At 38.0% G+C, this 19,727-nt stretch overlaps 1 protein-coding gene across 1 annotated transcript in view; it reads right to left on the reverse strand.

Annotated features, from left to right (window-relative positions):
• Positions 1-280: 280 nt before the first annotated feature.
• Positions 281-19,727, reverse strand: part of camkvb (CaM kinase-like vesicle-associated b) — an 80,600-nt gene continuing 61,153 nt past the window's right edge. The window contains exons 4-11 of the mRNA XM_052101322.1: positions 17,451-17,525; positions 11,819-11,957; positions 11,108-11,228; positions 10,813-10,888; positions 8,120-8,256; positions 7,065-7,143; positions 6,835-6,922; positions 281-6,340 (exon numbers count right to left, since the gene is read on the reverse strand). Coding sequence (XP_051957282.1) covers positions 5,963-6,340; positions 6,835-6,922; positions 7,065-7,143; positions 8,120-8,256; positions 10,813-10,888; positions 11,108-11,228; positions 11,819-11,957; positions 17,451-17,525 — 1,093 coding nt within the window. The 3' untranslated portion in view covers positions 281-5,962. The remainder of the gene's footprint in view (positions 6,341-6,834; positions 6,923-7,064; positions 7,144-8,119; positions 8,257-10,812; positions 10,889-11,107; positions 11,229-11,818; positions 11,958-17,450; positions 17,526-19,727) is intronic.

Genomic DNA, 19,727 nt, shown 5'->3' on the forward strand with positions numbered 1-19,727 from the left:
AGATTGCCGCAAAGCTCATTTGCATGTGAAAATAATCAGTGGCAAGTTTATGGCAAATTCGCCATGAACTCTCAATTTTCATAAGGGTCATTTTGTTAAACGCTAAATACAGAGATACCTACTTGATTGTTACTGGATAGTCCAGTGGTGAAGTTTTTCCGTATTGAGTGTGTGTGGGACTGGGTTCAAATTTTGACCCCCACGTTCTAAGCATCTTAAAATTAATGAAAATTGTTTATTGGTGCCATATAACAGATAACTACAAATACAGATGGACGGTCAATCAGGATGAGTTTATTTTCCTTAAAAGCATGACAGACAGTTGAATAATGCTGAGGTTAAAGTGGAGAGAGGCCAGTCCTAAGTGAATTCACAGGTTCATAGTCAACCACACTGAGAAGAACATCTGAGAGAATGGGGACATCAACACATATCAAACACCAAAGGCAATTGTGAAGCACTATTTCCAAAATTGCTTTAAATTGTTTTACACAGTATCTAGTTGTGGTTAAAGTACAGTATACATGAATGCTATAAAAATCTGTATTTTCAGACCTACATAAAACATTGCTTATGCTTTTTTTTTTAATGTTTTTTTTTTTATTTCAGGCCTTACTAATTCAGTAGTTTAATGTAAAAAGTAAAGACAGAATAAATCTTAGATTAGAACAAATACATGTATGAGACATATTTAGATATTTAGAAGAAATTCTGTATTTTATAAGATCAAAGAGATATGAAAAAAGAAAAATCTAAATGACAATGACACAAAAGATCTCTGAGATCAAAATGATATCAAAGCTGACTGCAGTCGAAATAATCACAAACCATGCCTTGTGGCATCTTTAAATCAACAGACCTCTGACAGAGCATAATTGTATATCAAGGCCTTCAGTTCAAAACTACAAAACTGCACAACAATTACAAAGAGTTGGCCACTGGAGGCAGAGAAAAGAGATACATTTTCAAGCTTCAAAAAGGACTAAAAAATGTAATTGAATTAGCCCATGCAACTCGTGTGTCATATTACAAGCCTTCTGAAGGCAGAGTTGTTGAGAAACAAACCAAGATTTATGTAATTTTTCAGTAAAGATTTTGATGTCCATTGCATTTTCACGAGTGATATGGGAGAAGCTCGTTCCAGTAAGAACTTGTGTTGTCATTGAACTATTCCTTTAAGCTGTTCCCATAAAAAGTTATCCAGGAAGTTGAGTTGGTGGTCAAGAGGCATGTAAACATGATCTATGCCCTTCCTTTTTGACGGCCACTTTAATGAAGGACACCAATCAAAGATTGAGATAGTTAACATGGACACTGACATTGAGCGTAGCATCACAGTATCACAGTTTTAGACTATTGCTCATATTAAGAGTACAACCTTTCTTTTTGTGCTGATTAAGCTCTTGTAATATCACATCACCTCCCATGTCTCTGTGCTAAAATCAAAATGATATAGTAAAAACACATTAACCCTTTCAGAAATAAATTGTGACAGCAAAAAAACACACACACACAAAAAAAAAAAAAACACTCCATGTGTTAAAGTGAAGCATATACAGTGATTAAATGAAAAGTACCTACAAATTTTGTAAAACAGTGAAAGACAAGATTTTTATTGGAAATATGCCCTGAACATACTCTTTGCAACTATGTGAACACAGAGCTCGATTCCATGCATCGTAGCATTCTGTAATGTGTCAGACCACAACACAAGTATGTGTTGTATTTTCAGCGTTGCTGCAGAGGGAACTAAAGCACCCATTGGTGTGAAATGTCTGCTTCTACCTTGGTTTTCTCTTTCAAGCCAACTACTGTAATGACAGAGCAACAGTTTGGGAGAATCAACTTTGTTAAAGTCAATATATTTATAGCAACTTATCTAACATCATGGTTACTAATGTAAACTCTGTTCTCTGATGGAGGGAATGAGACGTTGTGTCGATGTAGTGACACTAGGGGTCGCTCCTGGGATCCCCAGACATCTCTGATCTTTGAGGCCAATGAAAATTGGCGAGTGGAATTTGCATGCCACTCCCCCAAACATACGGGTATACAAGGAGCTGAAATGCAACAACTCATTCAAGTTTCACACTGAGGAGCTGAGACAAGGTCCTGGGCATTTCAGCGGGTAGTTCAGTGTTGTGGCAAGAGGGACACAACATCTCATTCCCTCCATCAGGGAACGGAGGTTACATTAGTAGCCATGACATTCCCCTTCTGTCACTCACTCGAAGTTCCCTATGGAAAACGCCACAACTACTGTACTGTGGACTGGCAGTGCGAGACGGGCAGAACTCCACTCATAGCCAGTGCAAAAGGCCATCACGTTACTACCCCCAACGCACTCGTATGCATCAAATAGTCCCCTGCCCCTCAGGGACAAGTTGACTGCTCAAAAAATAAGGACCAGCTGACCCAGCTGCGGCCACTTCTCTTTTTGTCTCCCAAAAAGTAATGACATCATTCAGCTGGGGGCTAAATAAGGTCCACGTCGGGGGGTGTCCCTCCAAAGAGGAGGACACCTTGGAGACCACACCCCGCCTTGAATGGTAATCTTTGCAAAGCTCGGTTCAGAACTCACAGGTCCAAGATTGGCCGCAACCCACCAACTTTTTTTAGTATGATGAAGTAGGGGCTGTAAAAACACCATCTCGGCTGGAGGAACAGGCTCTATCGTGTCCTCCGAGGCAATCTCCACACCCACGATGGGGCGGAGTCTGAGGTGCCACTTGTTGCAGTGCCGAGTCCAGGGCCATCAAAGCACTTACCTGGCTCATTATGACCACTCCCGGAATAGCCTGGGACGGGAGAGGGAGAAGTCTGTCCTTGTGATCCATTGAGGCCATCACATCGGGGCTGGACTTGTGCCACAGCTGGGTGCACGGGGGCGGGAACCCCGCCTTCGGGCCACCGAACCTTCCAGAGAGAAATGGTGCCCGGCAGTTGTGATTTTGATGGTAATTGGACACCGACTGTGAAGCCCAGGCAGTAAGGAAACCACTCTTTTCTTAAAATGTGGGTACAAAATGATAAGAGTGGTGCTCTTACCAGCTCCTGTGCAGTGAGTCTCCAACTTCCTGGACTGCCTGGATAAACCTACAGGCCCTGGACGGGAGTCACGGATGGCTCCGCCAGGTTGCACAGGTACACTGTGATCACCTTAACCACCTGGGGAGTCTCAAAGCTCCCCCTGGCAGCCCCACCGTCAAGGGTAGTGAGAGCAGATGAGCCCACGTACTGGTTCCAGGCAGTAAAAGCTGCCTGCCGCGATCGCGTGAGCTCATCATGCACTTCTGGGAAGAAAGATAGAGGGGTGGGGCGTGGCCGTGAGCAGCGCTCGGGGCCCCGGGACCAATCATCAAGCCGTGAGGGTTCAGGGGGGAGGATTCCCCTCCAGCCCCACGCTTGCAGCTGCCTGGGCAAGCATGTTTGTCAGCTGCACATGGCGTCAGACTGAACCAGCCCGCTCTCCGATGCTGTATTTGAAAGCTCATCTGCGTCGCGTGCCACGAACAAGATTGTGGACTCGCCTTGAGAGGAGCCGGCGGTCACATCGTAGAACTCGTTGGGGCAAACGAGCGTGCTGGGGAATGGGAGTTCTGCGGGGTGTTTCCCGGCGGAGCGGCTCCCATTGAAATTCCCAAATCGCTCCCAGTGCTAACCGACGTGGCTAACCCGGAAGTAGAAGGACCGCGGCGGGGAGCCGCTGAGGTCTTACGCTGTGGAAACCCGCGACTGCAACGTTGCCATTATCATGCTCTTGCAGTGAGAACATGACCCGTCCACGAACGCTGTCCCTGCGTGGGCAGCGACCAACATGTGAGGCAGCGATAGTGGCAGTGGGAAACTGAGAGGCAACCAGGAAACCGATCGCAACCAGGAAATATACACAAATGGAAAAGGCATCTTTAAAAAGATGCTCTCCATGAGGGCCACTCTTTTAGAAGGGAAATACACTCTTTTAGAGGAAGAATATACTTTTTTAGGCTGCTTAAGCGCCCAGGGGCGTTCTCTGCACTCAACCAGTGCAAGAGGGGGAGAAGCCACTGTAATGTGCCGTAATTCAGCTTCACTGAACTTAGAGATGAATGGATCAGCAGAGTAATTCATCTCAGTGAATACAAACGCTCAGCTCCGAAGAAGTCTGTATGAGTGGTTGCATTCCAGCTCCTTATATATGTCCGGGGGAGTGGCATGCAAATTCCACTCACCAATTTTCATTGACCTTTTCTCAAATGCCAGAGATGTCTGGGACTCACAGGAGCGACCCCTTGTATCACTACATTGACACAACTTCAAGTGAGTGACAGAAGGGGAAACAATAACATATGGTTTTATGGCACAAACTGTTGAAGGTAATTCGGTAGGTAAGATAATGTTGACCAAACACTTGCATCTGTGTTTGTGTATTTGCGTAGCCTAAAGTATGTTTCTGGCCATAGGCATTTAGATGGATATGGCATTTCTATAAAATAATAAGAAGAAAAAAATAGAAAAGGCTATCCTGTAAAATGTGCTGCACAAGTCAAAACATATTTATTGGGGTTGTGGTAGGGGTTAGGGGTAGAATAGGATTGTTTGGTTTTTTTAGGCTAAAGGTTAGGATAGAGATAGGGTTACTGGGGTTAGGGATAGGGTTTTTGGTTATTAGGGTCAGTATTATTACAAATTACTGTATTTGAATTATTTAGTTCATATCTGATGCCTGTTACCAATTACAATTTGAAAAGCTCTATTTAAATAAAAAAAGTTAAATATTAATAATACCTCATTTTATGTTTTAGAACACAATATAATCAAATGCATCATACATCAGTAGAGGGATATTCAAGCAAAAATAAAGTGATCCTAAATTAGTAAATACATTAAACCCAACAAAAGTGTCTCAAAGCTGGCATAAAATGGCCACAGTATTTTATCTACTGTACATTGATGCCTCAAAAGAATATCTATGCATTATGTATGTGGATCTACATATACTTAAAAAATGGACAATGTAAGCAAATTATTTTATAATACATTATAAGAACAAATCACTTTTTCACATGGCTAGCTACCAAGCAGATTTGAGGTATTTGTTACTTTTACCTACTCTGCTCCATTTATTGGGCCACATGTCTCAACCATTAAATTTCCATTTGTATTATGAGATTAATTTAGCCGCCTTAGTCCCTGCAGAATACTGTAGAAGTATTTTTCATTTAAATCCCCTTAAACCAACAACATTTACTGAGTGTTTGTTTGATCAAGACATGGAATGTCCATGTAAAGCTGAAATGCCATTAGATACCTGAACATGCATGTCATTTACAGCAGATCTGAAAAAGCATGCTGTGGTTGGCGATGTTTAAGATTAGTGAGCTATTTACAGAAATTTTACACCACAAAAAGCCAAAGTGTCTGACAGGAAATTAAAAGTGGTTCTCTGATCACTTGGCCACTTCACTGAGCTGGTGGAAAACAGCAAGATTGGTAAAATGCTTATTAACTGAGTCAACAAACAACTGGAATAAAATAAATTAAAACAAAATACATAATATAACATATATTTAATAATAATAATAATAATAAAAAAAAAACTATAGAACAAATAATACAATTAAATAAAAATGTACAGAATATTAATTTGATAAAATTAGTTTTAGAAATGTTTGCTATGGAAATCTATGCAAAAACAAATATGCAGATCTGTGCTAAAGTTCCCAATCATGGCTTAATGTAAGCATAAAACAGCTATTTATTTTTATGCAAAGATTACAAAGTGTTAAAAGCCTCCAATAAGAGCAACACACCTTTGTGATTTTATAGAAAACAGATGTTTGCTGGAAAGTGGCAGATTGTTGTAAAGTAGCTTGCGAAAGAGTGTGTTAAGATTAATGCTATGTGCTGCGGATTCAGTATTAGCATGCTATAGCGGCTTATCTACAGCAGGATCTTAAAGTAGGTGGGAGATTTAGCGTAATTAACCGCTCTGTTCCTCTCCTGTGTCTGTAGCTGGCAGCAGTGGGGCTAATGCCTCTCCATTGCATCGCAATGTGGGATCCGGCTGTTCAGGAGCTGGGACGCACAGAATGGGCTCAGTTGGAGGCTGGGCTGCAGCGGCCACTGCCTCTGGGTCACTACTAGGAGGAGCATCCGCGGCAGGGGGCTCTGTGCCTGCAGAGTTGCTTTCAGCAGTACTCGATGGGGCTGTGGAGGCCTCCAATGGTGCCTGGGGATTTTTCTGGGCCTCTGCAGCAGAGTTGGCTGCATCTGGCCTGGCCGCTGCTGCTTCTGCTGGTGCTGTTTGATGCTCTGGTGCCCTGAGACGCTTCATCATGGTAGTGACCCTTACAGCTTTCTGAAGGATGGTGATAATCAAGATTTCATTATGGCAAACTCAAAACTTCCTTTCTCAAAACACACACACTAGTTTAAGACTAGTTTTGTGACCATGTCTGTTAGCTTCGAAGCCATCTTTCTGCTAGTGTACTTCTAAAAGTTGACTAAATTAACTTGAAGCAGATACAGATTTTAAATTTACAGTCTTTCTCTTATGGGAAAACAGACCAAAATGATTGATGACTCAGCCTGTACTACACAGATTTTGGTTTTGTCCCTCCCCCTTCCACCTGACATGACTAGCAAGTAGCAAATCATGGTTCATTGCTATGATGTAATTAAAGCCTGTTGGAATTGTGTGTATATATATATATAAGAAAGAAGCCTTTCAAAATGTCCCACCCAAATTTCCAGTTTCAATAGCAAATACATCAACACAGCACAGAAAACTGCACTCGTTAAGCAAATTCATGGGGTCTTTAATATGAGCATTCAATTTCATGTAGGACTTACCTTCCACTTAGCTTTTGCAAAGTTCTTCTCAATTTGTGCGCATACATTTTCCTTGATGTTCTTGTCTGAGGCAGCATTCCCAGATATCCTTTAACAGTAAAAGAGAGCTCATAATGTGGGCTGGAAAGTTGCATTTCTAGCATATTTACACCCACAACATGGACAATAACAACTTTCTCTAAATAGATAGGAATGACAATACATTTTAAGTTGATTAAAACTACAAGTACCATTCATGGTTGATGGCTTCTTGAGCAGTCAGTCTCTGATCCTGGTCCACCTCCATCAGACGTGAAACTAAGTTTTTAGCTGTAGACCAACAAGATACAACTCAGTAAACAAGCCACCAAGGTCATCTGCATAATTTCATTCAAATCTACGTTAAAATGGAGGCTTTCTGCTCTACCACGTACAGTATATGAGGTTTTATAAGTATTCTTCATTAAAAAAGTTCCATAGTCTGAAATTGTAAAACAGTGAAAGACAAGATGTCTATTGGGGATAAGCCTGAAACATTCTCTTTGCAAGTATATGAATGAAGAAGCTTCCAGCTGGTGAAGTCTGCGTCGTATTGCATATGTCAAGCAAAATTTAAATAAATGAAGACCGCCCATTCATAAGATTTTGGTAGACTAAATGGGCTCTATGCAATGCATCCACTGCTCTATGAATGTACTGTCACATGCGCTGCTCTGTAACACTATGTATATGTTTTACAGTACAGTATGTTCTCTTTCGGCCTCTCTGGGACAATTGGCTCTCATCCTCACTTGATTGAAATAACCTTTTCTTCTCTTCCATTGTTCATTATTTTGTAATGTACAGTATATTTGAAATACAGTATGTTTCAAGGTATAATTTCTTTACAGTATCCTTGAATTTCAGAAAGGTGCTTTACAAAATAAATATATTATTATTATTATTATTATTATTATTATTATTAACAATCATATTAAACTGCTGACACAAATCATGGCATTAAAAGGTATCTGTTGGTGGAACTGATTTTAGACTTTGTGCTAAGATTATATGTGGTTCTCAAACATCTTTTATTTTTAACAATTACTTATTTCTCAGGATAATAAAAAAATGCACATTGCAACACTTCGTTAAGATACAATACACCCACAGAAAAAGCAAACACTCCCACTCACGGCCACTTGCACTTAGAATTAGCACTCTCACGAAAATTAAATCAAATGTGGACATAGATCAGTCGCTACCTGTTGCACCTAGTGCGGTCACAAAAAAAAAGCAGATTATCAGTTTTCGTCATAATAATTACCGGAATCTGAAATTTCATCCCAGTATGGTGAGTCAAACTCATAGTCTCCAGAAAGAATCTTTCTGAAGAGGTTCTTGTCATGGTTTTCGTAGTCATCATCATCTGTTTCATCGTAGAATGGAGGATTTCCAGAAAGCCTGTGAATTAGATTAATTAAATCATTACAACTGTGAGTATAGTCTATTTATTGAGAGCCCATGGACCATCTGATGCATACTGCACATAAATGAGCAGAATATTACTGTTTCACTGATGGAAATTCTGACCAAAATGTCTAGGCACATTTGTTTTTTTCAGTGGTGTCTGTACAACAGCCATGCCATTACTTATATTAGATACTACACTGTTTACTCTGATCTACTCTATACTCTTATTGTGGTATCATCATTTTCAGATTTACCACCCCTGAAAAAACAAACTTCATGTAGTTCATATTTTACATGTTGATCCAATGGCACCTGCCTGTCTACAGGGATAGCTCACCCAAAACAAAATGTCATAATTTACTCAACTGTATGAATTTTTTTCTTCCATGCAACATCAAAGGACTTATTAAAGGTGTCATGACATACTCTCTATATATAAATTATATATATAATATATAATTGTATTGTTTTCCTTAAGGTTCACTTATAATGATAAGGTTTTTTGCGGCAAAATTTTGCATCATAATTTGGTAATGTATGATCATTTTACACCCTGTCTCTGTGTAGCCCCATTATGCAGCCCCTTGAATATAGATTATTTTGAACTCAGTTGGAAGACAATGAACCAGCTGCAAAACAATAACAACTTTACTTCAGGGTTTGAATATAATGCACATCCAACACATGGCATCCAAATATTTCAAACTGTTTAACCCTGCAGCACCATAAACTATAAATATCATGACAGATTAAACATTAATGAATGAAACTGGTTCCTCACATTAGTTTTTTTTTTTTTGGGTCAGGTCCAATAGTGTTTTTAACTGCCAAATCTTTCAATAAGTTCCTAAAAGCTTGAATCATATTGTGACTGGTTCACAAGCAACCCTTACTGATATGAGCCAAAAACACATACATATTAAACATGCTAAAATGAGCAGGGCCAGGTTAAACCTCCACTGGGCTATGGACTAGCTCATGAATATTAATTAGGTCACGTTATCTACAGCACCATAAGTCTACAATAAAATGAGTCGCAAACTACTACAATGACAAATATGTCAAAGCTTTTCCAATAAAGAACACATGGTAAATATATCAGCCCTTGAATGGCCATTAGTACGAATGTAAGATAGACAGAAATCATTTGGTATAGACTGCAGCATACATACAAAAATAGCCCACACCAATGAGGATAGATATATTTACCATGCAATCATGTTAAAACTGCTATAAAACAGTCAAGCAGAGATCTGCATAGAATTAAATGCCACTCGCCACAGTCATCAAACCACACAAAGTGTCCTCTTCATTGTCTTGAAAGCAAACCCTCAAATCAATTTTTTCAAACCCAACAGGTTCAAGGGGCCATCGTCTGTTTTAATTCATTGACATCCTCAGCTGATTTTGATTAGGTTGATCTCCGAAAACAAACTCTCTCTGGTGGTTTTGAGACAGTAAGTGTAATTTCAATTATAAATCGCTGTTGTTAACCAATATCAATTGCCTGTAAATCAGAAATCATCTGTCAATTACAGTATAATTGCTGATGTTAACCAACATCCTTGAATTAAAAGTGTGTGACTTTTTCCCATGTTTAAAAAAAATTATCTTATTGTAGAGATGACAGTAAGTAAGCCATTTGCAGGTTGATTTCCCTAAAGAATGTAAATAGTGGTTCTGTAGTGATTTTAAAACTTTGTTTTCTTAGTTTGAGTGACATGTCAACTTCTGGCTCAACCTAATGTGTGACTTTGTTGTGGGACTACCTGTAATAAGCTGTTTAGCTGTGAATTTAGTAGTTTGTGCAAACAAGTTTGTCAAAATTACACAATTCATATTAAAATTCTTATTCGATCTCGTGTACAGGTCGGGGCCCTGAGCTGCAGCCCACGTTGCCCATTGGGTTAATGCGGCCCTGGAAATGAGCCAAAAACATACAATCCATGTTGAAATGTGCTTAACACGTAAAACGTAAAATATGTCTAGTGTATGTTTATACAGGTAAATAATTAAAATAGTCCAGATGTGCACAGGAAGGTGTCCTGTGTAAGTGCCCTTTGGTGTGCAGGAATTGTAGGCATATCTGTCCTGCTCTCTCTGTTTACTGACTGAACACAAATGTGCAGGGCCAAGAGTGCGATGATGTAAAAGGAGGTGTTCTCTTGCTGTGGAGGAGGCCCCCGAATTATGTAGAAAAGTTGCAGAAGTTGAGAATGACCTGTTTTTGCAGCTTGGCGTCAAATGCTCCTTTTGTACAAGAGATGGTGTTTTGAGTTCTGAAACTTACTGAATGTTTTTATAGTACAATGAATTCTTTTCAGTATGTTTTTTTTTTATTTGTTGTGGGTTTGGAACAACATAAAGGTGAGTAAATTATGATTACATTTCCACTTTTGGGTGAACTATACCTTAATTGGGTGGATCCTGGTTAGAGTAAGTGACAATGCTGATCATCAAAAGTCTGGCTTCACAAGACTAGGTAAACAGTGTCTGTATGAAGCTACCATTTGGTGATTTCAAGTATATAGAGAAATAGAAACTCACAGAATGTACATAATCACACCAAGGGCCCAGCAGTCCACAGGTCGGCCATATCTCTGTCTTCCAACGACCTCTGGGGCTGGTTGACGAAACAGACATGGGAAAATTATGCATAGGGCATGAGTACTCTGGTCAACAATGCTATTCTAATTTTAACAACTTATTTTAGCAATATAAATTCTATAAAGTCATGTAGACTCTCTTTTTGTTGTTGTTGTTGTTGTTCAAAAAAGACCATCTGCTGCAACTGTCCTCATGGGTTTTAAAGAGGTTTTGCCTGTTTTGAAGAGCTTCTTACCCAGATACTCTGGGGTTCCACAGGGCTCCTTGATGAGTCCATTCTCTAGTTTTGCCAGATGGAAATCACTGATGACTATTTTAGAATGTTTCAGTCGGTTGTAATACACCAGATTCTCAAGCTAGAGAGAATGAGAATGACAAGATGACATGCTGGTTCCTTCAATTTATTTTCTCAAGACAGACTGAAAATACTGGATAATAGTTAATTTGTGTTCCAAGGAAACTTCTCCAGATACAAGAAACATGTTCTTCAGCAAACTCCCTTTTCTGAATTATAATAATAATAATAATGTTCATAATTTGTGTCTAAAGTTATGGAAAAATATGTGTGGCTGTCAGCCATCATACAAGTGAGCATTACCATAAAAATGTGCTAAAAACATTTCACCCTGAATTGATTAATTAATTAATTGTTAATTATCCATATTTTAGGACTATTTCCATGATAATTAAGCACATCTTCCCCTAAATTCTTATTACTGTAATGTGGAAAATTATCATTTTAATTACTGAAATACAATTTCCTATTTCTTTCTTTTACGGGGAAATATGACCCAGACATGTTCTTTATAGATGAAATTCATCCCTTTGCTGTTGTTAGCAGATAATAACAAGATACGATCGACTAAAACATTAAACACAATTTATTATATATAGTGAGGGTGTGAAAATGTTACTGGTGATCACCAGAGGGTGCTGTGCTGTGTACCTTTAGGTTTCTGTGAACAATCTTCAGGCTATGCAGGTAAGCGACTGCCTCCATAACCTGTCTGATCACATTGCTGGTGTCCCTCTCAGAGTAATAGCCTTGATCCAGGATCCAGTCAAACACTTCGCGACCTGTGGCTCTACAAGTGAGGACAAATGGGACAATAAATTCTAACTGCTAAAGTGAACAGTTACAGTAACATTTTTTATTTATTTATTTATTTATTTTTGTCATCCAAAGCAACTTTATTGCACTGTCGCACAATGATGACCCCTATTCATTCAGAACAGAATTCAACATGCCAGAGCTGAATGCCTCAGAGCTCTTTCTCACAACGTAATGAACATTAAGATGGAAGTGGTAAGGGCAAGTTAAGCTTGTTTTGCGAACCGCCAGAAAAAAAAAAAAGAGGAGAATGAACAACTTTAAAATCCACATTATTTATTTTCTGGCTAAACGTTGCAATGGAGACGTATGTTAAAGACTTAACTGCAGCATTCAACGTTCACAAGGACGTCTATGTATTGGAGAGTAATTTGTTTGCATTTATTCATTCACATTTCATTCGAGAAAATTAACATTTGTGAGTTTTTATATCTGCACAGACGTTATGAGCAAGCATCATTAGACCGCATATTCAAACAATTGTGACTTCTGAAAACTTTTTCTTTTAAACAGGATAATCAAATGTGAATTAGTTAATTTATATGTATACCATTGTGTCATATTATGTTATATTCTCCTGGTATTAAAAATGAAAGAAAAAGTGAACGGAATCATAAAGTATGGGAGCAGAATACTTATCAAATTAAATATTATAAAATATTTGAAAAAGAATCACAATTTTCCATTACGTTGTGTTTCGAGAAAAAACTCGTTAAGTTTAATCTCGCATTATAATGTCTTTATTCTCGATATTTAATGAGTTTATGCTCAAGATTGTATTTCGACTTTTTTCTCGAAATTTAACGAGTTTAATCTCGCATTATAATGACTTTATTCTCGATATTTAATGAGTTTATTCTCAAGATTGTATTTCGACTTTTTTCTCGAAATTTAACGAGTTTAATCTCGAATTATAATGACTTTATTCTCGATATTTAATGAGTTTATTCTCAAGATTGTATTTCAACTTTTTTCTCGAAATTTTACGAGTTTAATCTCGCATTATAATGACTTTATTCTCGATATTTAATGAGTTTATTCTCAAGATTGTATTTCAACTTTTTTCTCGAAATTTTACGAGTTTAATCTCGCATTATAATGACTTTAATCTCGAGATGGTTTTATTTTTGTATTATTGCTTGCAGAGGTGGGGACAAGTCACACATGGTCAAGTCCAAGCAAGTCTCAAGTCTTAACCATCAAGTCTCGAGTCAAGTCTCAAGTCGCAGTTCAGATAAATCAAGCAAGTCAAGTCAAGTCAAGGGTTCACCCTAAGCAAGTCAAGTCAAGTCAAGTCCTGATAAGTTTCAAGTAAAGTCAAGTCACACTACTAAAATAAATAGAGGTAAATTTTTTCGATACATATTTATTTTTGCACAGAAAAGATGAACATATTAATCATTTGCATATCTGTGCTACATTAATATCTGAAAATAAAATAAAATTGTGTTGTTTACACAAAACGTTCAGACATTAACATTACCTGTAAACATTAAAACAAATTTATTTTCGTATGCACAAACATTCTTTACATTTTTTAAAATAATGTAATTTAAGGAAAATCAATTTGCAAAACCACATTTATCAATCAAATCAAATCAAATACCAATTACAATAAACAACATACACAAAACAATTTACAAATCAAATGTACACATACTTACACAACACAATAATTATATACAATGTACAGTAAACAATACACACAATATACAATACACAATATACAATAAGTGGGAGTATATGAAATATATATATATATATATATATATATATATATATATATATATATATATATATATATGAAGTAGTATATTGAGGAGAATATGTTGACAGTCCAGTGTGAAATTATAGATGAATAAAGTGCAGTGCTAATTATTGATCGTGATAGATCAAGTGTTCAACAGTCTGACTGCTTGGGAAAAGAAGCTGTCATGTAGTTGGCTGGTGCGGGTCCTTTATGTGACCAAGTGTAAATGGAATCGTTTTGATAAATCAGAATCAGCTATCCGATCTGAGAAAACGCATGAAGTGGCCAGGTGTAACGTTAAACATAGGGTTGCCAACCACAACAGTTTTCTGTAGCCTTGTGCTGAACTTATTCAATAGAATTAGACTTCTAGAATGTTCTTTCAAGTGCAAAAAAATATATTTTTTTAATTTAGTAGTTTTTCTTATCATAGCCAACAAATGTCTTCGGAAACTCCTTTTCCTCGATTTACTGAAGCCTATATGTAAAACGCATTTGCAGCTGCACAGCCGTGTATATATCTATGCTGCATATATCTATGCCGTCTGGCTCGCTCATAGGCTGTGCTGCGGCAACTGCACAGCCAATGGCGCTGAGCGCAGGTCAGAGCCCGCCAAGGGGCGCCAAGTCCCCGAATTTTGCATTAAAGCAGGTCTTCGTTCATTCATAGTCTGTCTGACATATATATTAGAATAGAAGCTATGTGTCTGTCAATTCATTGCACTGAATTGATACTCAAAAATACGGAACAAAGTGCGTTCCGTATCAGTTCAATACGGAACAAGACTTTATATTATACTATATATTATAAGTATTATACGGAACAGTTGGCAACCCTAGTTAAACAGCCCCTTAGAAATGTTTAGGTGCGTGCTAGTGATCACATCGGCGCCTCCATGTTAGCCTGTCATGCAGTAGCGTTATGTGCAATGCTTTATAGTTTCCACACGCAGTCCACAAACTTGAAAATGCGCACATTTAATACATACATTATAACCTACATGTAATATTGAGCTGCCCGCTCATTTTAAGATGCCAATCAACATTAAAAAACTCAGGCTACACCACTGTTATAGTCAAATTCCCCAATAAGTTACATCTATTTACGAGACGTAACAGTATAATGATAATGCCATGGTCACATTTCTAATAAGAAAAAAACATAATATGCCATCAAGGCCAAATTATGACAAACAGAAAAGATTAATTCATTACATTAGTAATCGTTATAACGTAGATCTTAGTGAAACTGACTATAAAGAGATTACTTTCTTACCTTTCCTTGAGGTTCTTCTTGATATGTCGAACGAAATTTGACGTTGTGGTTGTCGTGTCGGATATTCGTGCCTTGCATATTTTGCAACTGGCAAATCTTTTTTTATAGGCACGGTCCAGTTCAAAGTCTGTATAGCCAAACGAGGCCATTTGTGGAGCTCGACTACTGTCTGCCATGTTTGGCGCGGTTTGAATTGAGCAGCACAGATGCCAATAGTGATGCTGACGTCACAATATATATATTTTTATTTAATTGTATTGCTGTTTGTTTATTATAAGTTCAAGTCATTGTCGAGTCTTCCACTTCAAGTCAAGTCAAGTCTCAAGTAACTTGTTCTCAAGTCAAAGTCAAGTCATTTTCGTACTTCAATCAAGCAAGTCACAAGTCCTGAAAATTGTGACTCGAGTCAGACTCGAGTCAGACTCGAGTCAAGTCATGTGACTCGAGTCCCCCACCTCTGATTGCTTGGCCCTAATCCTCTTCCGTAAGTTAGTACTGTGACCACATAATTTGTATAATATTTGTCTCAATTAATGCGTTTGAGTTTTACGCTACACATGTGATAAGCAGAAACGCTATCCAGTTCAAACATGTAGGTTACAAGCTTTGTTATTCATTATCTGTGGAGGTGTTTAAATCTTTTGTTTCAGCTGAAAAATGTGCAGTGGGGACTCACGTGACAATGCACACGTTCCCCAACTGACAATGTTCCCAAGGTGTGGATGGAGGAGCACCAGATCAAAACCCTATCGGACAGGTGCGAGTCACGAGAATGACTTGTTCCCCGTCCTCCATGACTTGTATAGGACTTGTGCATGTAGGCTCACTGGGGGAAATGCGTACTTGCGCAGCCCCCAGGGCCAGCTGTGTGCCAGTGTGTCTGTGCCGAGGGGGACTTCCATCAGAGAGTACCAGAGCAGGCAGTGGGTGGAATCATGCGAGGCAAACAGATCTACCCGTGCTGTGCCGAACCGAGTCCAAATCAGCTGGACCACCTGAGGGTGGAGTCTCCACTCTCTGCTGAGCATTAGCTTTCATGACAGCGCGTCCGTTGTGGCGTTTAGGTCGCCCGGGATATGAGTGGCAAAACACTTTTAGTCTAACACTGCTGACTAGCCGGGTCAATTATAACATATGTTAACACCATTAATTAAATGTATTGTTGTTGTTTTTTCATTAGGGCTAACAAATTAAATTTTGAATGTTGACAATGTTTTTTAGTTTTGATTTTCAGGAAGATAATTAAATAGCAAATTTCTATAAAACAGCAGTTATTGAAAAAGCTGACATTCAAGCATTTTTTTCTGTATTCATGGGCTAATTAAGCTATAACTTTAATGCTGCCATTCATTTTGCATTGTTAGATCACATTCTACACATCAAAATGTAAAAAGAAAGAAAGAAATACAATACAAATAATAAAATTAACAATTTAGTCATTATATCTCTCACTTTCTTCACACTACTAAACAATGGTGACAAATGTGTCCCTTTGCATGTCCTGTCGTAATTTTGCGAAAGTGTCTCACATGTGAGAATTTAAAGTTTTCTCACGGTGTTACTCACCGCGGTACTAAGGCTCATTCTGTTTGCTTACCCACTGTACCACCACCACCCCCATTAACAGGTACACAACATACTGAGCTGCTATTTTGGTGCGATTCTGAATTATTCACACCCTGCTCTACACGTTGGCACCTTCAAAGTCTTCACTTTAACATGCAAATGTGGCAGGGACAAATCAGACAATCCATGCCAAAGATACAGCATACAGCAGGGACAAGGTATTACAATAATGAATGCAATTCCAAACAGACATGTAGGAATGTGACAAGAACACATTGGTATAATCATGCTAGGACAGTCTGAGCACCGGGTTTATTTCTATGTTTCAGACGACAGCAGATGTGACTTAAGCCTCGTGAAGTCAGTGTCAACATCAGTTATTCATTTTCATTATTAATAATAAATCCATCCATTGACTGCATTTGCTGTACATCCACACAATTCTTCAAACTATGTCCATATTCTTACTAACCTTAATTTAAAAGAGATTCACATACTCTTTTATATCTGAATATTCTTTTCTCATGAACATGCTCACTCATTTATTAATTAATTTAGTCAGTGAGTGACTATTTGTATTTGCATAATTGCTAAAAGTCAAGAAATTAATTCAGAATGTACTGGCAAACCTTAGCATGAGCACAACATTTTTTTTTACGCATGCTTGTCAGATGATGTTCACATAAGAACATTTTCACATCAGTTTCTGCTTTTATAAATCTCGATTTGTTCTTCACTTTTAACATAGGTTCGAATCATTGGATATAGTATCACATCTGATTGTACGTAAGTTTTATAAATTAGGAAACTGGGATGGTGAAATTTGGTTTCTGCATAGTTAGTGCGATATTACAGATATTACATTATAGACTTACAGCTCAAGGAAGAGGTAGTACTCCTTCCTGGTCTCATAGACGTCCACCAGCTGGAGGATGTTGGGGTGTTTCACCCTGGAGAGGGAAAATTGACAAAACACTCAGAGAGTTTACAGCACTCAGAAGTTAATAAACATCTAGCAGATGTAACAAAAAGTTTGCTGGATTTTGCAGCATTTAATAATTGAATTTTATTTGCAGATAAAGGGGAAGAGCAGGCTGCAACCAACAACAAGATAATGGGTACAAAATACGTGAGGAAATATCAGGGTTTAAAGCATCTGCCACATGCATAAAAATACCTGTAGACACTAATTGCTATAATAGAACTCATACTAGCAATATGTAATATTAACAAAATAAAGTGTTACTGATGTTTTTCACACTGGGTCATGTCAGGAAAAAAAAATCAGAACACTGTACTCTGCAAAAGAGAGGTGGAAACTACAGATGAACTCATAAAAGTGCTTATCAAAAAATGGCTTTTCTTCTATGCTTTATTCATTAGCTGTTGTGATTTGTGAGCAGGGACCTGAATGCAGAACTGCAAGATCAAAGTGACATGAGAGACACTCTGATGACTACACTTATGGTAGATCATATAAAATCATATATTATAATTGCTATTAAAGTCTTTTTTACATCTCAAAGCTTTGATACGTTTGGTATGTTTAACAAAACACAGTTGCATTAGGTGTCCAGTGTATATTTTTGAGAGCAGAGGTCAAAAAATCTTGATGGTGAACATCAGTGGCACGCAGTTTGTTATATTAATTGAAATCTATTTGAACACTTAAGTGCCCTTTTAAATCGGTAACTTCAAAGCTGTGTCAGTAGCTGATGCTGTGGGAGCTCCTCCTAAGGGCTGTGACCTTGAAACCCTATACCATCATACCAAAGCATAGAGCTGGTGATGCATGGCTTTCCGCACTATAATTGCATCATCACGGGGATATAATTGGGAATGCAGTACCACACCAACAGAAGTTTCTTCTTTAACCCTCTAGAGTCGACGTAGATGCCGGCATTATCACTTGATTTTTTTTCTTCTTATAACAATGGCAACAACTTAAAATACTCCATCATTTATGGTCATACAGATAAGAGGAAGACATCATTCCAAACTTTAAAGGGTCTACTTTTATTTGTGTCAACTCACAATAAAAACAAAACGTTGTGCTATTGTAAAGTACAGAAAACAAACAGGATGCACTTTCTGCTGCCTTCGTCTCCGTGAACTTTTGTCTGGAGCACGCCACAAAAATTAACAGAAACTCAGCGTATAATTGTCGCACATGATAAATATATCTGTAGAAGGAGGAGTAGGCATCAGTTCATCCCCTGAAGTCCATTTTAAGAGACTAAAGTGATGTCTGGATGGCACCGGCTGCATTTAGTCATCATCACTCAGAGACACTTTGCAGTGGAGTCCAACACCAAGCAGGAATGGAGCTGGATCTGGCCGGCTCTGGTAACCTCAATATATGAATCCCAAAGTTGAGACAGGAAACAAATAGAATAATATTAGCATAGATGCCATTCAATTTTTTTGCAGAGTTATAGATCATGATACATGTTTCTGGTTCTGGCAGACCAAATTATCTCAGCCTAATTGTGAGTTGAGTTTAGTAACAAAATGTTTGAATTAATATGAAATTTAACAGGTAGCCAATGTAACGATGATACAATTGGGCTAATATGATAATTTTTCTTGGTTCTAGTCAGCACTTTGGATGCTGAATTTTGAACCAATTGAAGTTTATTTATTGAACTTGCAGGACATCCTCCCAGTAATGCATTACAATAATCTAGATTTGAGGTCACGAACGCATTAATTCGTTTTTCAGCCTCAGTAACCGAGAGCATGTGTCGTAACTTGCAATATTTCTGAGGTGGAAGAATGCTGTTCAACAAACATTGGAAATGTGATTTTCAAAGGACAGATTGATATAAAATATAACACCTAAGTTCTTTGCTGTAGAAGACAATGTAACATTACTTCCATCAAGAGTCAAATTATATTTTAGTGGCTTATTTTTAGAGGTTTTTGGTCCAATAATTAGTACCTCTGTTTTGTCGGAATTGAGTTGAAGGAAATTTGTGTCCATCCAATTTTTGATTTCATTGATACACTCTGCTAATTTGGAGAATTGTGAAATTTCATCAGGATTCGAAGAAATATAAAGTTGGGTATCATTGTCGTAACAGTGGAAACTTTTTCAACGATTCAAGGTAATATTTCCCAGGGGAAGCATATATAAGGAGATAATCAAAGGC

This window comes from Xyrauchen texanus, chromosome 32 (genome assembly GCF_025860055.1).
Source record: "Xyrauchen texanus isolate HMW12.3.18 chromosome 32, RBS_HiC_50CHRs, whole genome shotgun sequence".
Classification (NCBI taxonomy): Eukaryota; Metazoa; Chordata; class Actinopteri; order Cypriniformes; family Catostomidae; genus Xyrauchen; species Xyrauchen texanus.